General features: G+C 42.0%; 1 protein-coding gene across 5 annotated transcripts in view; it reads right to left on the bottom strand.

Annotated features, from left to right (window-relative positions):
- Window positions 1-311: 311 nt before the first annotated feature.
- The window catches only part of tsc2 (TSC complex subunit 2), a 128029-nt gene continuing 113105 nt past the window's right edge, over window positions 312-15235 (bottom strand). For all 5 annotated transcript variants that reach the window (XM_073060205.1, XM_073060207.1, XM_073060210.1 and 2 more), the window contains 7 exons: window positions 11332-11418; window positions 9411-9597; window positions 8299-8438; window positions 6067-6145; window positions 3321-3412; window positions 1917-2015; window positions 312-1078 (listed from right to left, as the gene is read on the bottom strand). In XM_073060205.1, coding sequence (XP_072916306.1) covers window positions 842-1078; window positions 1917-2015; window positions 3321-3412; window positions 6067-6145; window positions 8299-8438; window positions 9411-9597; window positions 11332-11418 — 921 coding nt within the window. In that variant the 3' untranslated portion in view covers window positions 312-841. The remainder of the gene's footprint in view (window positions 1079-1916; window positions 2016-3320; window positions 3413-6066; window positions 6146-8298; window positions 8439-9410; window positions 9598-11331; window positions 11419-15235) is intronic.

The raw sequence follows: 15235 nt of genomic DNA, 5'->3' as shown, positions 1-15235 counted from the left end.
AAGATTCATTTGGTGGTAGGATCCTGCTAAAAATGATGGAAATTGTGATGAATGAGTACTTATCCGCCTATCTAGTCTCTCCTTATGATTCAAGCCCTCCAGTCCTGGTAATATTGTGAATCTTTTCTTCACCTTTCCAACATAATGACATTCTTCTAACTGTCAGGCAAGCAGAACTGCACAGATAATAACTCCAGACAACCTTTCTTGTTTAATAAAAAAGCAATGCTGCAATCTAAATTAATATTACCAAATGAAGGACTTGAGGAAAAGTGATTCTGGGGTTGCAAAATTGGAGAGAAACTCAGGAAAGCTTTTCAAACGAAATTTATTCACTTTTACTGGAGACATAATTACAGCATTTCAACACTGACACCCTGCGTTTAAAAACTGTGTGAAGATTAACAACACACCTTCCTTTACAAAGTAATTGCACAAAATAGAGTTATTACCAGATCAGTACGGAGCTTATGCCCTTGTCCCCAACACCACATCCATTTGGGAAGGCTGTTCCAATCACCCCTCACACAAGGGCAACTAAATAGTCACTTGCTGAATATGCCAGTCCACTGGTGTCATTCTGGGGCAGTGCAAGGGGGGAGGGGTGGCTCAATCCATAACCATCTGCAGCCTCTGCACATTCATCTGAGTTCTTCCAGCGGACTGGCGTCAAACCAGGGTGCTCCCTCTGAAGAGGGCAGGAGGAGCAGCTTTTCTTCGTCACGAAACAGTGCACTGCAAGTCAAAACCCATCCCACGTCAAACCGTTTGGCTTCTATCACAGTATGGTGGAGGTATTGCACACTTCAGACAGGGCGCAAGAACAGGCGAGGGGGCCGCTTTAAACAAAGTCTGTGAAGTCATCCACGGTGGACATCAGCCTCTTCCGCTGGCCAATTTCAGCGCCAGCAGACTGCGGTGGTGGCGCGTGCTGCGGTTGGTAATGGTGGTGGGGGAGATGCTGCTGTTGTGGCTGGTGATGGTGATGGTGGGGGTGGTGGTGAGAACTCTTGCTCTGGCCAGCAGCATGGATCAAGGAGATTCCGGCACTCTGGCGATACTGCAGATCTTCACACACCTGGGCAAAGACAAAAATAAATAAATAAATACCCCTTTGTTCGAAAAATACCCAACTCTACTTAATCAATCAAGTGCCCCATCACAATTACAACACAAAAACCCAGTGGGTTTGATGGTAAGAATGCTGGTGTTTCACAAAAGTTGTAGCACAAAATATTTACCCCAAATGGTAAATGCCCAAGATTGGGCCCCATCCTTCATTTTACCATTGCTCCTGTGTTTACAGCTACAGGAAAGATATCAATATGACTTAAAGAGTGCAGAGAAAATTTACAAGGATGTTGCCGGGACTTGAGGACCTGAGTCATAAGGAAATGTTTGAATAGGTTAGAACGTTATTTCCTGAAACGTAGGAGAACAAGAGGAGATTTGATAGAGATACACGAAATTATGGGGAGTATATGCAAGCAGATTTCCCCCCCCACTGAGAAGGTAATTAAAGGTTGGAGGAATTTCTTTGGCCAGAGATTGATAAATCTGGGGAATTCATCACCACAGATGGCTGTGGAGGACAGGTCACTGAATATATTTAAAGCAAGTTGATAGGTTCGTCATTAGTCAGGGTGTCAGTGGTTCCAGGGAGAAGTTGAGAGAATGGGATTAAGGGAAAATAAATCAGCCATGACAGAATGGGTGGAGAATCTTGACAGGCTGAATGGCCTAATGCTGATCCTATGTCTTATTGTCAATTTGCTGAATTCTAGAAGTTTCTATGTTATTCCAACTTGCCTCCTTGCTCACTGGGTCAACTCCATTCTCTAAGCATTTTGGGCATACAAGTTTTTCCCCTGAACTCCAGTTTGATATTCATGTTTATGGAGTCCAGTTGATAATACCTTGGATCGAAGCCGTTTGATCTGCCGTAGTCTTGCTAGCCACTTGCTTGCATATGCCTCTGAAGGAACGGCACTTTTGTGATGTACAAGTGAAGCCATCTGCAGCAAAGAAAATAAATCACTTTAACAGTAATTCGCATTCAACACTGTTTCACATTGACCTAGTAATGATAATGACAACGCTACATTTCATGTTTTTTGGAAACACATACAAACTTAAAAATACACTCACAGGCCACTTTATTATATACCTCTTGTACCTAATAAAGTGGCTACTAGGTATATGTTCATGATCTTCTGTTGCTGTAGCCCATCTACTTCAAGGTTCAACATGCTGTGCATTCAGAGATGCTCTTCTGCACAGCACTGTTGAAACTCCTAGTTACTTGCGTTACTGTTGCCTTCCTGTCAGCTTGAACTAGTCTGTCCGTTGTCCTCTGACCGCTTTCATTCACAGAGATGCGAAAATCTACAGATGCTGGAAATCCAAGCAACACACAAAATGCTGGAGGAGCTCAGCAGGCCCAGTATTTACCAGAATGACCTGGACTCTAAAGGTGGAACAGAGGAGAGATGACACTAAAGTAAAGGAGGTTCATGAGAATGATCCTGCGAATGAAAGGATCAAAGTATGAGGAGCATTTGGTGGGTTTGTACTCACTGGAGTTTAGAAGAATGACGGGGGGGGGGAAATCTCATTGAAATCCATCCAATATTGAAACACCTAGATAGACTGGACATGGAGAGGATGTTTCCTATATTTGGGAAGTCTAGCGTCTCAGAATAGACGGAAGTCCCTTTAAAATTGAGATGAGGAAGAATTTTTCAAGCCGGAGGGTGGTGAATCGGTAGAATTCATTGCCACATTTAGCTGTGGAGACCAGACCAGTTCATTGGGTACAGTGAAAGTGGAGGTTGATAGTTTGCTGATTGGTAAGGACATCAGGGGTCGCAGGGAGAGGGCAGGAGAATGGGATTGGGAAGAAAATAAATCAGCCGGAGTGGAGTGGAAGAGCAGACTCAATGCCTGCTTCAGCTTCTGTGCCTTATGGTCTAAACAGGATAGTAGTCCATGGAATTTAGAAGACTGAGGAATGATTTGACTAATGATTCATAAAAGAGGTGCCTATGGAGTATAGATGAGGTAGGTAGACAACATTTTACTTCAGGTAGGGGAATCTAAAACAAGAGGGTAGATGTTCAATGTGAGGGAGAAGATTTAAAGTGAACCCGACAGGCAAGATTTTCCACACAGAAGGTGGTGTGTCTTTGGAACGTGCTGCCAGAGGTGGTGGTACATGTACAATTGCTACATTTATGAAGACATTTAGATAGGTACAACAGTGCTAAACTAGTGATATCATTCTGCTAAGAGACTAAACTGAATGCTGCCCTTTGACTTACATTTGCATGCAATGCCATCTGACGCACCAACAGAGGTAGATTCTTGTCTGACACAATCCGAGCCACACTTGTGTCAACCAGACCCTCCATGTCTACAAAGTAATACACATGTGTAAGTCACATAGAAAAAGCTTCATCTTTATCATACAAGCAACTGAATCCCAACGAAATTACACACTTCCAAAACAAAAATGATCATGCAAAAGAGTTCAGAGTGTTAGCATGCAGCTCCAGCAGGTAGTTAAGCCAGCAAATGGCAATGTTTGCATTTTTGCAAAGGACTGCAGTTTAAGGATAGGAAGTCTTTGTTACAGTTGTACAAGGAGCTGGGGAGATTGCACCTGGAGTACCAAGCAGTCTGCATCTGCTTACCTAAACATATAGTAGTATTGGAAACAGCCTACTGATTCACATTTGAACTAACTGCTGGATGAAAGGGTTATCCTATCGAGAGAGGTTTGACAGTTAAAAGTTTGGGTTTGTACTCCTTGGAGTTAAGACCGAAGGGTAGTTTTATTGTTTTATTTAAATAAGATGCTAAGACATAGGAGCAGAAATAGCTATTTTGCCCATCAGTCTGCTCAGTTGGTTGATCATGGATGATTTATTATCCCTCTCAACCCCATTCTCCTGCCCACAACCTTTGATGACCTTATTAATCAAGAAGTTATCAACCTATACTTTGAATGTACTCAATGATTTAGCCCTCGCAGCTGTCTTTGGCAATGAATTCCACAAATTTACCACCCTCTGGCTAAAGAAATTCCTCCGCCTCTCTGTTCTAAAGGGACATTCCTCTATTCTGAGAATATGTTCTCTCTTAACTTTTCTACTATCGGAAGTATCCTCCCCTTGTCCACTATCTAGGTCTTTACATATTCGGTTCATTTCAGTAAGATTCTCCTCATTCTTGTAAAATCCAGTGAGTAAAAGCCCAGATCCATCAAACCCTAAGACCACAAGACTAAGGAGGAGAATTAGGCCATTCAGCCTGCAGTGATTTATGGGTGGTTTATTTTCACTCTCAACTCCATTCTCCTGCTTTCCTCCATAACCTTAGACTTCCTTACTAATTAAGTACTACCAGTATTTGCTTTATATACATGCAATTACTTGGCCTCCCCAGCAAACACTCCTAAGGGGGCATGACAGGGAAAATACTGAGATGTTTTCACTCATGGAATAATCACAAACAAGGGGTCATGGCTATAAAATAAGGGGCTGGCCATTTAAAACTGAGGTGTATAGAACTTTCTCTGGGTACTGAGCGCATGGAATTCTCTGCCCAGAAGGGTAATGGAGACCAGATCGCTGGAGATCAATGTGGAAGAGGTAGATACATACTTTAAAGATAGAAGAATAGGTTATGGAGAACAGGAAAATTGAGGCTAGCATAAATCAGCCATGATGGGACAGCATGGTAACATAATGCATATGACAGCACTTTACATAGCAGTGACCTGGTTTCAGTTCCCAGGGCTGTCTGCAAGGAGTATGGATGCTCTCCCCGTGACTGCATGGGTTTTTGGTTGGTAGGGTAATTGGATATTGTGAATTGTCCCATAATTAGGTTAGGGTTAAATCAGGGGTGCTAGACGGCGCAGTTTGAGAGGCCAGAAGGGCCTACTCTGCTCGGCATCTCAATAAATAAATATTTCATTGGTGGAGTAGGTATGAGGTACCAGATAACTTGCTGTTTTCTTGTGAACGTCCATGTAGGTGAAGCTGCACATGGCTTTGCTTCTGCTTAAGCAGCGTTCATCGACACTTTCAATGTGTCAATTACAGACATCGCAAGGCTGAAAGGTTCAAATCCCAGACCAGTCAAGCACAGAATATGCCCCACTGGCCTGCAGAACCTCCTTCACAGGACCTACTCAGATATCCTGAGACTTCCAGCTTTTCTGGCTTTGGAGGCATCAAGGCACACGGACACTGATAAAACACAAGCAAGGCTGAGCTGACGTTCAACCCATTTCACCAATTAAAGCAATGAGGGAGACTGAAACATCAAGGCAAATGCAGAGAGTGAGCGCCAGGTGCCTGTCTTTTAACCACTGGTGGGATCACTCTGCTGCCAGAAAGGAGACTTTGGGGAAAAGGGGCTGATGTGCCTGTTCCATTCTTGTTTGCGTTTTTGTGTGGGGAGTGGGGTTGTGGGGGTTGGTGATCGTGCTGCTATTCTTTTCTTTCTTGGTTTCGCGGCTATCCAGAGAAGAAGAATGTCATTTATAATAACTTTAATAAATGAACCTCTGAACCTTTTTAGGGACTCAATTTATTATATCCATAAAAAAATTCAGACATTTGAGAAGCATTGAATTTAAACAGGTAACCAGAAATTCTGTTTTATTTAGAGATACAGCATTGAAAAGCCCCTTCTGGCCCTTAGTGGAGATCTGCTCCAGTAATTCCCAACAACCTTGATTTAACCTCAAGCGAATCGTGGTACAATTTACAATGGCCAATTCACCTACCTAGTATGTTTCTAAAGGAAACCGGTGCACCCAGGGAAAACCCTCCCATTCCACAGGGAGGACGTATAGAGAATGCTGGAATTGAACTTCAAACTCCGACACTCCAAGCGTAATAGTGTGGTGCTAGCCGGTACGCTGCCGTAACGCCCCATGGTATTATATATTCACGAGGAGCTATCAAGCAAGTATTACCAGGTGTCAATGAGTGAGTGTACATAATTGGCTCAGAGTACAAAGCAAATGGCAGTCACTTGCACACTGATCTTTACCTTTACGAGCCTGCAGGGTTACCAGGTTGCTTTCGAAGTCTAGAGGTTTAATAATTACTTCCACAAAGTTAAACTGACCCTATTAAAATCAACAGAAAACAAAATTGTCAGTGCTCAAGGTTTTGTAAAAGCAGATGTGTTGAGTAAACTTTTATACAACAATATCCAACATAAGGGAATACACTTCAACCACGAGACAACTGAATGCAGTTAGATGTACATGCAGATAACTGAATGTTATAAATGCAGTACAAATCATAAAACTAAACTGAAATAGGACTAGGTAGGCTTTCATCTTCTCTACCTAGCTGACCTAGGCATGTGCTTTTGTTTCCTACCACTTGCCTATATCACTCGTTCCCTTAAGAATGAATTTTGGCTATATCTCAGCTTTGAACACATTCAGCCACACCGCCTTCTTTGTTAGAGGATGTCAAAGATTCACCACTGACTTTGATCGCTGTCCTGAATAGCTGATAGAGATTGTGTTGCCCTTAAGGCACTTAATCAACTTTAGTACATTTCCGCTTTAAATAATTTGTTTGCAACTATTTCTAGTTAAAGTTAACAGTAAAGTTCATTGTCTGTGATGTATTGCAGCATGTGATGATGTCACAGATGATACGTGAAGCCAAATGGTGAGGGAGGGGTTTGAAGTGAGAAGCTGGGAGGTGATAGGTGGAAGAGATAGAGCTGAAGGAGAAATCTAGTAAATGGAGAGTGGACCACCGGAGAAAGGAAAGGAGAAGCACCAGGAGAGGTAGAGAAGAGGGAAGCCAGAATGGGGAATGAAAGGAGAGGGAAGGAGGATGGGGAGAAATAATTCAGTGCCTCAGACTAATACAACACACGAGATTTACTGTACAAATCCATCCTCCCACAAAACCTATTACAGAAAATCATATCCTTAAAGGTACACTTCAGTTACATAAAATCTCATTAATATGACTCAGACCCATACAGCACCATAGAGCCACAACTGTGGTCAGGAGCTGCACAAGTCTCTACAGAACTGGGTGAAGTTTCAGAGAGTTTGCTGACCCAGTGTCTTCAGGTATCTCACCACTTCACTGTGTTTCTTTGAAGACCCATGGTTAAATACATTGAAAGAACCCACAAAGATTCAATAAAAGTAAAAAGATTGAAAAAGTCGGGGAATGAGGGAAGAGTGCATAAAAAGAACAAGAGGTTTCAAAGTGGTTTCATATCATTTCCAGTACACAAAATTTAAAGGAGAACAAAATAATTGTTACTCCAGATCCAATGCAGTGCATAAATTACACAATTAGATAAAAATCACAATGAAAAAACAATACAGCTTATATACATTGATTGTACAGTACTGTGCAAATGTCTTAAGCACATAAATATAAGCTAGGGAGCCTAAGACATTCGCACAATATTGCGTTTGTCAACGTGGAGCAGACTGAGTTTGTAAATCTGGCAGGAGGGAAGTTTGTTGCGAATGGCAAGGGTGGAGTGCTGTAGGAGGAATGAGGGACAGGTGGCAGAGGTGGAGTGGCAGCAGTAGTGGAACAGGTTCAGACCCACCCAGCCCTGAGACACTATGCAAACTCGTTCAATTATTGGTCATTACAGAACCGTCTCTCTGGTGCTTCTCATTCCCTCCACTCTCCCTTCACCTTTTCCCAACCATGATTCCCCTCTCCCTGCCCCCTCCCAATCTCAGTCTACAATAGAGACCCAGATCAGAATCAGGATAGCCATCACTCACATCATGAATTTTTTGCAGCAGCAGCAGTACAATGCAATACATAAAATTATGATAGTACCGTGCAAAAGTCTTAGGCACCCTAGCTATACATATGTGCCTAAAGCCTTTGCACAATACTGTGTGTCCATAAAGTAATGCTAAGCACAGGAGCATCTGAAAGAAGTGACAAAGTAGTGGTGTTGGGGGTGTGATGGGGTAGGTTAATGGGTGAAGGTGTTGATCAGTCTTACTGCTTGGGAAGAGTAACTTTTTGAGTCTGATGTTCCTGGTGTGGATGCTTCATAGCATTGGAACAAACTGGTGTGGATGCTATTGGAACAAACAGTCCAATAGCAGGGTGGATGGGATCCTTTATGTTACGAACCCTTTTCCAGCACTGTGTGTACACACACACACACACACACACACACACGCACGCACACAGTGCCAGTGTTACACTGACTACCTGTTCTAGAGCCTCACTGTCCGTCACAGTGCAATTTCTCGTTCAAATTTACCTTTATTGTTCCCAGCTTGTATTCTTCTTCTGTGTCCTTGTATACAACCACTACGTAGTCATTGCCTATGTGCCGTTTCTTGTTGCAACAGGCTGGATCAAATTCTCTGTTTGGCATCAGAGTTGCAATGTGAAAGATTGCTTTAATAAGACAGGAGAGAACAAGAGCTTGTCACTGAACTGAAGGAAGGTGGGGCGCTGGAGGAAGAATGACTTTGCAAACAAGGGGAATTGATCACTGCCACCCTCATAAGAACACATTAGCCCTGAACTCCAACAAGCTGGACTTTAAACAACTCTCATGCCAGATGTGGATTTACCCTCAAACACCCATTACCCGGGCACAGCCTCAGAATAGAAGGATGTCCTTTTAGAACAGCGATAAGGAGCAATTTCTTTAGCCAGAGGGTGGTGAATCTGTGGAATTCATTGCCACAGACAGCTGTGGAGGCCAAGTCATCAGGTATATTTACAGCAGAGGTTAATAGGTTCTTGATTAGTAGGTGCAAAGGTTACGGGAAGAAGGATGGGTGTGAGAGACATAATAAAACAGCCATGATGGAATGGTGGAACAGACTCAATGGGCCAAATGGCCTTAATTCTGCTTTTATGTCTTATGGTCTCATCTGGCAGCTTCTTCTCATGCTAAATGGGTGGGGCCAGATTTGGTGCATTTGACAAATTTTCTCCTAACAAAATCAATGAAAAGGTGAAAAATACTAGAGGTGGCATATATTTATCATGAGAGGGGGAAAATTCAAAGCAGATCGTGAGGCAGGTTCTCTCTAAAAACAGAATAGCGGGTGCCAGAACATTACATTCATGGTGGTGGTACAGTCAGATCTAATGGAGGTGTTTAAGCAGACATTGGAGGGATTTCCATTATGTGCAGGCAGGAAGGATTTGGTGTCATAAGCTTTATTACTCTGGCACAACATTGTAGGCAGAAAGGCTTATTCCTGTAATACTATTTGATCACATTATATTCAAAATTTATCAGCAAAGAATGGGTGGCTGAATTATCACTTATTTTGTATTATGAAAATTAAAGCATCCCTGAAACAAAGCCTGCATTTATAACCCTCCTCCCTGTACACACACAAGATCACTTACCTTGCATGATGTCATCATGCCAACAGTATGTAAACTGCCCATCGTCACCATATGTGTCCAGGCCACCAAGGAAAATTTGTTCTGGGTTGCAGTCTTGGAGATAGATTAGTTTACCAAGGCCTGTCAGGAACTGTGCATACCTGGATGATCCATATGCATTGGACAGGATTTCAGCTTCATTATTAGTCTGAAACAAAGCAAAAATCTACTTAAAAGTTAGGTAAAAAGCTCTCAGAATTAGCTGAAGATCTGTTTATATTCAGTGAAAACTCTGACCTGAGTGAAAATACAAGATGAAATTTCAAGTACACAATTAAAAAGAATAGGATCCTAATATGTCCAAACCTTCTGTATCATAATATACACATAATCTGGACGAACTCAGCAGGTTAGGCACCATCTATGGAAGATGCCGTAGGCAGAAAAACATTGACTGTTTATTCCCCTCCGTAGATGCTGCCTAACTGTTGAGTTCATCCAGCATTGTGTGTGTTGCACTGGATTTCCAGCATCTGTAATATATAATAATCAGAAGCAACTCTGCAATGTCTTGTGGCTTAAAGACATCAGAAACTACCTAATACTCAAAAGGTATTGAAAGCATTATGCAGTAATGCAGTTTTTAAACTATCATTCCAATTTCCAACTCTCACTGGAATAACTTCCGATTAACTTGAATATAAAACTCCAACAAGATTTTTAAAAAGAGCATTTTTTTTTATTACCATAGTGATTTGTAAGGTCTTATATTTAGCTATTTTTAAAAAAAAATATGAACGGTGAACATTTCACTAAGGGGAATGAGAGACCTTCTCACTTACTTTAACAAGTGACCTTCCATTAATATTGGACCTACAAACTAACAAAATGTCCCATAGTGGTTTACAGCAGCATTGACTAAAGCCGATGCAATGTCAGGTAGCAGATTCTAGGGTGGATGAGCAAAAGCAGGTGACTTTACAGAGCATCTCAAAAAAGAGATAAGGTAGAGAGAAGAAGAGGGAGTTCCGGAGCTTGGGATCTTGGTTGTTGAATGTACAAAGGAATGATTACATTAATTAGCTAGGAGTTCTAGGATGAAATATAAAAACAGAATTTTAAAACCTTAGTATTATTTAACCAGAAGTCTGTTTTTACAAAAACTTGAAAATTTCAAAACACCAGATTTTTGCATTGTTTATTTAAACCAGCCAAAATGACTAGCTTAAAGGAAGCACATCTGTGCAAGCAATTATATATTCGTGAAATAATAATTCCCTTTCCCACTCTAAACACCAAATGTTAGATCATCCGATGATCTAATAGTTCCGTGCAGAACAAGTCTCATTGCTGCACCCCTCCCTAGCCAATGTTCCCAAAAAAAACCTCCTGTCTCTGACTCTAACAAAATGTGGCAAGGGAAAACATCAAGCCAAAAATATCTGATTCTGCAGTAACATTACATATTTGTAATTAATTTAATATACTCAGATATTACTCCAGCAATCTTTCAACATGCTGGGCCCTCTGCTAATCATACAATGGGAAATGTTCTCATGGATAATATCAGTGCAAATAAAGAGGGCTTGTTATGGCCCATTCTTCAGGGATATGAATCAGAGCTCAGTGCAAAAGTGTCCATTAATGTGGTTAACCAAGCATACCACAAGCTATCAGAGCAGTATCAGGCCATTCAGCCCACTGAGTGGATGTTAATGACAAAGGAGTGTGGAGGGGAATCAGAAACCCTATCACTTGTTGTAGAGACATTTGAGCAGTGGTGTGCTGATCAGCAATGTGACTTCTGAACTGTGGGGAATTACTAAAGGAGAAACATCAATTCCAGCAACATAGGTCAGCACTCCAGTAAAGAGCTGTATGTTGGGTACAAGGTTAATGAAAGTTGGTCAGTACCGACTTAGTGACATGAAGATGTCCTTACCTGTCCTTCCCCAACGTACACAACTCCAATTTTGTGTGTATCGTATGGTGGCATCTGGTCAAGGACTTTAATGGCTCGTTCTGTGATCTAAGATTAACAAAACTCCCAATTAGTTGTTACATTTCTCAGTGATCAAGGATACACAAAATAAACATTAACCAGACTTGCAGTTAATACTTTGACAGTGCTACTCACCATGAAAGTCGATGAGCCTCACTAGTCCTCACTCGTACTCGTTTTTGTAACATACAGTAATTTTTATGTATTGCACTGCACTACTGTATCAAAACAACAAATTTCACGACATTGAACATTACATCACAGTACAGGTCCTTTGCCCTATGATACTGTGCCAACAGTGTGACCTACCCTAAAATCAATCTAACCTTCTACGTGGCCCTCCATTTTTCTATCATATACATGCCTATCGAAGTGTTTCTAATGTTGTTTCTTCTACTACTACCCTGATAGGATATTTCACACATGCACCACTCTGTACATATAAAAAAAAAACTTAACTCTGACATCCCACCTATATTTTCCAGCAATCATCTTAAAATTATGGTCCCTGATATTAACCATTCCCCCCTCCCCGCCAGGAAAACAGTCTTTCAATCTATGCTTCTCATCTCCCTCTGCCTTGCAATCACTTGAGTCAAGTACGATGTTCGCCTAAGGGGTTGTCTGTTGGTGGGTCCTCAGGTGGCTGTAGAGGCAGATCTGGGTTCCACGTATTCTGCTGAAGTGTGGGCAAGAGTAAGTGGCAGCTGTGGTTAGTGGTTGGGCCATTTGGTTGTTCAGTCTGTCCTTTCACAGCTGCCACTTGGAGGTCACTCATGTAGTGCAGCTCCCTCTTGAACAGATTTCCTCCAGGTGCATCTATGTCTTTCCAGTTTTTAGATGCAATGTTGAATTTCTTCAGGCTGATTTTGATGTCATCTTTAAATTATCTCCTTTTCCCACCAGGGTCTCACTGACCTTTCTTCAGCTGGGAGTAAATGTTCTGTTTAAGATGTGAGTTAGGCATCCAGATGACATGACCTATCCATCAGAGTTGGTATTGCACTATCATGGTGGAAATAGTGTTCATGTTGGTCTCCTCTAGTATGCTGGTGTTAGTGCATCTGTCCTTCCAGCTGATACACAAAATCTTTCGTAAGATTCTTTGGTGGCATTGTTCCAGAGCTTTCAGGTGCCTACTCTAGGTAGTCCATGATTCAACTCCATACAGTAATGTAGAAAGGACAACTACTCTATAGACCAAAAGTTTTGTTTGGACCTGTTGGCTGTGGTCTTCAAAGACTTTTTTCCCTTAATCTTTTCTTAACCTGAATGCTGGTAGATGGACCAGAAATCCTATGCCACATACATGCCTTGCTCCTAAAGTTCTAGGAAAAGGAATAAATGCCCTCAGAGATCAAGGATGCTCTAGTAGTGACCATCTTCAGGAAGGACGACAAGGCTGATTGAAACAATTACAGAAGCATCTCCCTCCGGTCAACAAGAGGCAAGGTGTTTGCACGCATCCTTGTCTACCGATTCCTTCTGCTATCTGAAAAAATACTAAAATATGAGTGTGGCTTCCGCCCATCTAGAAATACCACAGACATTATCTTCACAGCATGTCAATTACAGGAAAAATGCTGTGAACAAAGGCAACCCTTGTACTTGGCTTTCATAGATTTAGCAAAGGCATTTGATACGGTAGACGGCAAGCTCTCTGGCGTATACTATCAAGACATGGTTGCCCTGACAAGCACTTACAAATAGAGGTTACTGAACGATGGTATGTCAGCCACAGTACTCAGCAACAGTGACACTGAATCAAGAGTCCTTCACTGTCAAGACAGGAATCAAACAGGTCTGTATCAATGTGCCCACATTATTTGCCATCTTTATTGCTGCCTTCCTTCACCTCACTGGCCAAGACCTGCCACAGGGAATCTCGATCGTGTATAGAATGGACAACAGGCTTTTCAGCCGTAAACAGTTCAAGGGCAGAACCTCCATCATAGAGCTTCAGTATGTGGATGCCAATGCCATCGCAGCACACTCTGAAGACTGCCTCCAATGTATCCTGAATGCCTTTGCCAAAGCATAAAGAGCCCTGGGTCTTGTTTTGAATATTAAAAAGACACACAGGAGCTAGATCAGCCACCACCCTACCTGTCACTTATCCAACCCTCCATAAAAGTTGATAAAACCGCAGACTACATTTCCCACCTTGGCAGCATTCTCTCTTCGAAAGTGGACAGTGACTCAGATCAACCACCGCCTGAGCAGTGCTACTGGATCCTCTTATCTATAACCTATGCCACTAACATGCCAGCGACAATAAACCAGATGCTAATTTGGTTTAATTTATCTGGACAAAGTCATTCAGACAAAATTATAATTTCCACCCCCCTTACAAGCCACAATAGCCGTAGTGATTTGAAAAGGCCCATTCGCTTCACCCCAAGAACAAATTAATCTGAAACTGTACTAACGGAAGCCATTTATTGTATTATAGCTGTACTAGCCAATTAGCCTTACTCTTTCTTTAAAGGTTTGGAAGTATTTACTTCACCAGTATCCATTACCCTTTGAAAAGTTTCGATTATTCTTCCACTCTATTATTGGCACTGTGCGCCAAATTGTAACAACTGCCCTAAATAGATTCACAGAGATGTTGCCAGGACCCCTTGTGATATACAGCAAAGTTGGGCAGGCTAGGACATAATTCCTTACATAGGAGATAAAGGGGTGACCTTATACAGGCATATAAAATATGAGGGGCACAATCACTTTACAGCATCAGCGATCACCGGAGTTCAATTCCCTCAGCTATCGATAAAGAGGTTGTACGGTTTCCGTGATCTCATGGGTTTCCTCTGATTTCCTCTCACATTCTAAAGATGTGAAGTTTGGATAAAGCGAGTTGTGGACATGCTATTTTGGTCCCAAAACTGGGCTAGCACTTGTGGGCTGCCTCCAGTACAACCTTCCAGCTGTTTTGGTCACTGACAAAAAAAACAATGCATTTCGCTGTGTTTTGATGTACGGTGACAAATAAAGCAATGTCTTTCTTTCCCCCCCCCCCCCCCCACAGAGAGCAAATCAGAAGTTAGAGGGCACAGGTTTAAGATGAGACTGGCAAGGGGACCCGAGAGGCCACTACTTCACACGGAGGGTGGTGCTGTATTTAATGAACTGCTGGAGAAAGTGGCTGAGGCAGGTACATTTAAAAGACATTTGGGTGGGTACATGGATAAGAAAGCTTTACAGCAGGAGTTCGCAACCTGGGATCCATGGACCCCTTGCTTAATGGTATTGGGCTATGTCATAAAAAGGGTTTTTATCACCACACCCTGGTTTCAAGGGAAGCTGGCCAGATGGGATTAACATAGGTAGGCTTGGCAAGGCAGGCCAAAGGGCCTGTTTCCATGCTGTAGTATTCCAATCTGAACTGTGCTAATTCATCTTTTTACCCCACTTAATAATCTCATCTCTAAAATGGGCCACTTCCCTTCCTCAGTATTAATACATACCACACAAATCCAAATCTGTCTTTGTAGGCAGTTTTCTTACAACTGAGTCTCATTGGATATCTGAATGCTCATGTTTTCCACACAGCAGTTGTGGTGACTCACTACCATGATGACATGCGATGAAATCTGTGTTATTCACATCATTGCCTTCCTCAACTCCAATCAAGTCAAGTCACTTCTTATTGTCATTTCGACCATAACTGCTGCTACAGTACATAGTAAAAATGAGATGTTTTTTCAGGACCATGGTGTTACATGACACAGTACAAAAACTAGACTGAACTATGTAAAAAACAACACAGAAAAAAAACTACACTAGACTACAGACCTACCCAGGACTGTATACAGTGCACAAAACAGTTCAGACATTACAA

The sequence above is a fragment of the Hemitrygon akajei genome, chromosome 11 (assembly GCF_048418815.1).
Source record: "Hemitrygon akajei chromosome 11, sHemAka1.3, whole genome shotgun sequence".
NCBI lineage: Eukaryota > Metazoa > Chordata > Chondrichthyes > Myliobatiformes > Dasyatidae > Hemitrygon > Hemitrygon akajei.
Note: the sequence above shows the minus strand (reverse complement) of the source record. Positions and strands in the feature narration are given on the sequence as shown.